The following is a 6,546-nucleotide window of genomic DNA, read 5'->3' on the forward strand; positions in this document are numbered from 1 at the left end:
ATTCGAATGCCACCTTTCACATCCAAAAATAGACGTTTTTTCACAGATCCTTACTGGTCTATAATAAAAGAGTTATCATAATTGAAATAACTGAAAATAATGTTGTATATCCATAATTAAAAAAATTCAACTTTTTTTTACTTAGAAAGATGAAATGGCATATTAGAATATAGTTCTTAATTCCAAACAACTTTTCATTACAACAATTTTTAATATTTTGAATAATAAAGCTACTTTACTCTTGAGTAAAATTCATATTTTTTGACATAATATCTCGTATATGGCTTAAAAAAATGAACTGATGGTTCTATTTTTAATTTAGACCATGCACAACTTTTCACGTTGACGAACAGAACGTCTATAGTCGTCTAATTTCCATTGATGTAATGTGACACAACGTCTATATACGTTGAATTTTTCCCTATTCTACTTTGCAAAATACATATAGTGTCACAACACTTGCTTATACATTTGACGCAGTGTCCGTCAACGTGTTAATTGGACACACTGTACAAAATAATTATTGTTATTGTTTAAACAAATAATAAACAATTAGCGGCAAAATCTGTGAGTAGAACTTTTTACTTTAACATGTATATAAACTAACAAAAAAAGTTTTAGAAAAAGATAATCTTGTTTGAATTGCTCCGAAACAATGCATCTTTTCGTTCTATCTTGACTCTTCTAAAATGCTTCGTATAGATTGCTGAATAGAATTGGGCTTCTTATAACAGGCAATATGACGACTTATATACACATATAAGGATCTCGTAGAACAGTCGTATTATTTAAACGTAAATTAAAACATGGCAACATCGTCGGGCTTCGTATAATGCGTAATCCATATACACTGTGAACGCGTTTATACGAGTGGGCTTCGTAAGACTGTAGGAATAAGACAGTGCTACAATCCCCTTACCCCGTAAACCGCGGGCTTCCATTCATCGGCAGGTTGTAGCGGGCTTCCTATCATTTGTGAGCCATATATATATATACATATATATATATATATATATATATATATATATATATATATATATATATATATATATATATATATATATATATAAGATGGTGGTATTCTTGACTGTAGATTTATATATCAAGTAGTGACTCTTGAGGATGCAGTCAGTTTATTTGGCCCACAAGACAAAGAAAACTCTTTGACTTACTGTCAAGCTTTCGAATTATATTTAATTCTTTTTCAAGACATCTACAAAATTTATAAATATAAAAATTAAGTAATTACAATGTATATTTTGTTTACTCACTAGTCGTTGAGATTGGTTGAAAAAGTTGAAACTTTACTAGAAGGACAATCACACACATATTAAAATATTTAAATAATTTTAGTCAATCTATTACATTATGTTGTGTCCATGGTTCGTTGTTCAACATGTATGAAGTGTATACCATTTCTTTAGAAGGAAAGCAAAACCAGTAACAATAGTTTTTTTTATAATTACAGTTATTAATTTGATTGATGTAAAGTAAATTAGTCCAGTCAATGTGTCTACCAGCATAAAATGAATTTTTAATGGTGGAATGTACGATAGAAAATCAGATTATGATGTTGTGTCAAATGTTTGTTGATATGCTAATATGTAACAATAAATGTTACTTAATTTGTCTATATCTGACTTTCTATTTATACATTTTCTATTTTTCTGGATGTGTGTCATTTCTACAAATAACCTTTTCTGTTCATTTTTCACCCTCTCTAAGATTGACGCTTGTGAAAAATTAAATGTATGATTTAGATTAATTGAGTGATCTGCTAATGCACAAGCTTGCGATTTTTTTGTATTAATATCACTTCTGTGGGAAATTATTCTGCTGTGTAATGTCCGAGATGTTTCTCCTATATAAACCTTATCGCAGTCTGAGCAAGGTATTTGATACACAACTTTTGAACTTTCCTTAGTCGTAAGTGGATCTTTAGTTTTGGTGTATAAATGTGCTATAGTTTTAACGTTTCTGGTAGCAATTTTTATGTTTTCGAGTCCTTTAAATAATTTGAGAAGTTTTGGTGTTAAGAATGGAATATAAGGTAAAGATCCAAATGTTTGTGGTGTTGTTGGTACTAAGGTGTCGATTGTTGGGCTAGTGTTTCTTTCTTGGCTTGCCATATTCACTGTGGGTGGTTTTTTATTGTTGGTATTGTCAATCAATGTGATGGAAGCTGGAGAGGTAGCAGTACTAAAAATTAATTTATTAAGTAGTCCTACTGGATAAGAGTTTTCCATTAATATGTTTTTTAGTCTCTTCAAACTCTTTTCTCTATATGTTGGATGAGATATTTTTATTACTCGACTTTTTAGTCCCAAAATTAATTTTATTTTTGTTCTTGTAGGATGTTCAGAATAGTAATTTATGAATCTATTGCTAGAAATCGGTTTTCGATACCATTCTGTTTTGAGACTATTATCTTGAGTGCGATGGACTAGCATATCCAGAAAAGGGAGACTGTTGTTTTGTTCTCTTTCTGCAGTGAACTGTAGTTGGCTACATTGGTTGTTGAAAATATTTAAAACCTCATTTATTTTATCATTGGGTACTGCTAGGATCAAATCATCTACAAAACGTTTGACAAATGGAATATGAAAAGGTATTATTTTTAAACATTCTTCAATGAGATCATCAAGAGCATAATTACACATGATTGGCGATAATGAGCTTCCCATAGGAGTGCCTGCTGTTTGTTTGTAATAACGGTTATTAAATTTACAGATGTTGGTATCAAATATGAAATATAATATTTCTTTTAATGAATTTAAATTTAATGTGCAATGTGCCTGGATCTCATTCCAGTGTTTTTCTATGCTGTTTAGAATTAAATAAGACGGAATATTTGTATACAAAGATACCACATCAAAACTTACTAAAATGTATGTTTCTGGGATTTTTTTATTATTTATGAAGTTACTAAAAACAAAAGAATCTTTAATTACTATATCGTTGTTGAAATTGTATGCATTTGTTAAAATTGTTGTAATAAAATTCGCTAACTTACTATTGGGGGAATCTATTGAAGAGATTATTGGTCTCATTGAAAGAGTGGGTTTATGTACTTTTGGCAATGCGTAGAAACGTGGAGCTACTGAATTGTAAATTTTTAATGATTTTGATTCACTAGCAGAGATGTTGCCATTATTCGCTAATTTAGATACAAGCTTGTTTGATTTTTGTTGCAATGTACATGTTGGATCATTTGTGAGTTGTTTATAATACTTAACATCATTTAACAAAGATTGACTTTTATTTGTATAATCGTCCTTGTACATTGCAACAGTTATGTTACCTTTATCACTGCGGAGAATGTATAATTCTGGATTCTTAATTAAAAATCTTTTTGCTTCACAGAACAAGTCATTAAAGAAATGATTACTATTGTTTGTTTTATGCAAATAGTTTGTTATAATGTTTGTGCTTTTTGACCGAAACATATCTTTATTATTAGTGTCAAATTTTGCAATTAGTTGTTCTATATCAGACAACAAGTCAGATAATTTAAAATCTCTAAGATTAGGAAAAAGACAAAATTTCGGTCCTAAGGCTAAAAACTTTTTAATGTTAAATGGAAATTCTACATTAGTTAAGTTATGAAACCATTTCTCTTGAAATTTAACCATGGCAAAATTGTCAATTTTTAATTTTTGGAATTTATTTATATTTTGGCATTTTATGCAATTATAATGGATATTATATTTTATTTTTTGCCGTCTATTATATTCATCAATAATATGCTTTGGCATTGACTGGCCTAATTTAGATTTAATATTTGCTAATTGTTTTTCAAAATATTTTATGTCCGATATTGTGGAACTAATTTCAAGATTTAATATTTGTTTCTTAATATTAAAACAACTAATTGCAAAATTTGACACTAATAACAAAGATATGTTTCGGTCAAAAAGAAAAAAAAGCACAAACATTATAACAAACTATTTGCATAAAACAAACAATAGTAATCATTTCTTTAATGACTTGTTCTGTGAAGCAAAAAGATTTTTAATTAAGAATCCAGAATTATACATTCTCCGCAGTGATAAAGGTAACATAACTGTTGCAATGTACAAGGACGATTATACAAATAAAAGTCAATCTTTGTTAAATGATGTTAAGTATTATAAACAACTCACAAATGATCCAACATGTACATTGCAACAAAAATCAAACAAGCTTGTATCTAAATTAGCGAATAATGGCAACATCTCTGCTAGTGAATCAAAATCATTAAAAATTTACAATTCAGTAGCTCCACGCTTCTACGCATTGCCAAAAGTACATAAACCCACTCTTTCAATGAGACCAATAATCTCTTCAATAGATTCCCCCAATAGTAAGTTAGCGAATTTTATTACAACAATTTTAACAAATGCATACAATTTCAACAACGATATAGTAATTAAAGATTCTTTTGTTTTTAGTAACTTCATAAATAATAAAAAAATCCCAGAAACATACATTTTAGTAAGTTTTGATGTGGTATCTTTGTATACAAATATTCCGTCTTATTTAATTCTAAACAGCATAGAAAAACACTGGAATGAGATCCAGGCACATTGCACATTAAATTTAAATTCATTAAAAGAAATATTATATTTCATATTTGATACCAACATCTGTAAATTTAATAACCGTTATTACAAACAAACAGCAGGCACTCCTATGGGAAGCTCATTATCGCCAATCATGTGTAATTATGCTCTTGATGATCTCATTGAAGAATGTTTAAAAATAATACCTTTTCATATTCCATTTGTCAAACGTTTTGTAGATGATTTGATCCTAGCAGTACCCAATGATAAAATAAATGAGGTTTTAAATATTTTCAACAACCAATGTAGCCAACTACAGTTCACTGCAGAAAGAGAACAAAACAACAGTCTCCCTTTTCTGGATATGCTAGTCCATCGCACTCAAGATAATAGTCTCAAAACAGAATGGTATCGAAAACCGATTTCTAGCAATAGATTCATAAATTACTATTCTGAACATCCTACAAGAACAAAAATAAAATTAATTTTGGGACTAAAAAGTCGAGTAATAAAAATATCTCATCCAACATATAGAGAAAAGAGTTTGAAGAGACTAAAAAACATATTAATGGAAAACTCTTATCCAGTAGGACTACTTAATAAATTAATTTTTAGTACTGCTACCTCTCCAGCTTCCATCACATTGATTGACAATACCAACAATAAAAAACCACCCACAGTGAATATGGCAAGCCAAGAAAGAAACACTAGCCCAACAATCGACACCTTAGTACCAACAACACCACAAACATTTGGATCTTTACCTTATATTCCATTCTTAACACCAAAACTTCTCAAATTATTTAAAGGACTCGAAAACATAAAAATTGCTACCAGAAACGTTAAAACTATAGCACATTTATACACCAAAACTAAAGATCCACTTACGACTAAGGAAAGTTCAAAAGTTGTGTATCAAATACCTTGCTCAGACTGCGATAAGGTTTATATAGGAGAAACATCTCGGACATTACACAGCAGAATAATTTCCCACAGAAGTGATATTAATACAAAAAAAATCGCAAGCTTGTGCATTAGCAGATCACTCAATTAATCTAAATCATACATTTAATTTTTCACAAGCGTCAATCTTAGAGAGGGTGAAAAATGAACAGAAAAGGTTATTTGTAGAAATGACACACATCCAGAAAAATAGAAAATGTATAAATAGAAAGTCAGATATAGACAAATTAAGTAACATTTATTGTTACATATTAGCATATCAACAAACATTTGACACAACATCATAATCTGATTTTCTATCGTACATTCCACCATTAAAAATTCATTTTATGCTGGTAGACACATTGACTGGACTAATTTACTTTACATCAATCAAATTAATAACTGTAATTATAAAAAAAAACTATTGTTACTGGTTTTGCTTTCCTTCTAAAGAAATGGTATACACTTCATACATGTTGAACAACGAACCATGGACACAACATAATGTAATAGATTGACTAAAATTATTTAAATATTTTAATATGTGTGTGATTGTCCTTCTAGTAAAGTTTCAACTTTTTCAACCAATCTCAACGACTAGTGAGTAAACAAAATATACATTGTAATTACTTAATTTTTATATTTATAAATTTTGTAGATGTCTTGAAAAAGAATTAAATATAATTCGAAAGCTTGACAGTAAGTCAAAGAGTTTTCTTTGTCTTGTGGGCCAAATAAACTGACTGCATCCTCAAGAGTCACTACTTGATATATATATATATATATATATATATATATATATATATATATATATATATATATATATATATATTTATTTTTAGCATCTCATGACGTCCCCCCATGTTAAACTGTAGTCTCTCGTGGCGTCCAGGTCTTCGTGGACTCCGATATACGGTTGCCACGAGGATTTTCTCTAAAATTTATCGCAGGTGAAAGGTACCACTTCCTACACTGCCTGAACAAAATATTGGCCGGATGTCCTCAGACACGTTATCTGTATAATAATATACACATTACTTGGGGCAGTTGCCGTCAGGCG

At 29.6% G+C, this 6,546-nt stretch overlaps 2 protein-coding genes across 2 annotated transcripts; one reads left to right on the forward strand and one right to left on the reverse strand.

The window, feature by feature from the left end:
- Positions 1-1,087: 1,087 nt before the first annotated feature.
- Positions 1,088-2,846, reverse strand: LOC126881315 (uncharacterized). The gene is made up of 2 exons (XM_050645531.1): positions 1,272-2,846; positions 1,088-1,213 (listed from the first exon to the last, which is right to left on the reverse strand). Exon 1 carries the CDS (start codon positions 2,682-2,684, stop codon positions 1,566-1,568), a length of 1,119 nt encoding a protein of 372 aa, XP_050501488.1. The 5' UTR covers positions 2,685-2,846; the 3' UTR covers positions 1,088-1,213; positions 1,272-1,565.
- A 1,663-nt stretch (positions 2,847-4,509) lies between these two features.
- On the forward strand, positions 4,510-6,275 carry LOC126881322 (uncharacterized). The gene is made up of 2 exons (XM_050645543.1): positions 4,510-6,086; positions 6,145-6,275. Exon 1 carries the CDS (start codon positions 4,672-4,674, stop codon positions 5,593-5,595), a length of 924 nt encoding a protein of 307 aa, XP_050501500.1. The 5' UTR covers positions 4,510-4,671; the 3' UTR covers positions 5,596-6,086; positions 6,145-6,275.
- The last annotated feature ends 271 nt before the right edge of the window (positions 6,276-6,546 follow it).

Source organism: Diabrotica virgifera, chromosome 1 (assembly GCF_917563875.1).
Source record: "Diabrotica virgifera virgifera chromosome 1, PGI_DIABVI_V3a".
Lineage (NCBI taxonomy): Eukaryota > Metazoa > Arthropoda > Insecta > Coleoptera > Chrysomelidae > Diabrotica > Diabrotica virgifera.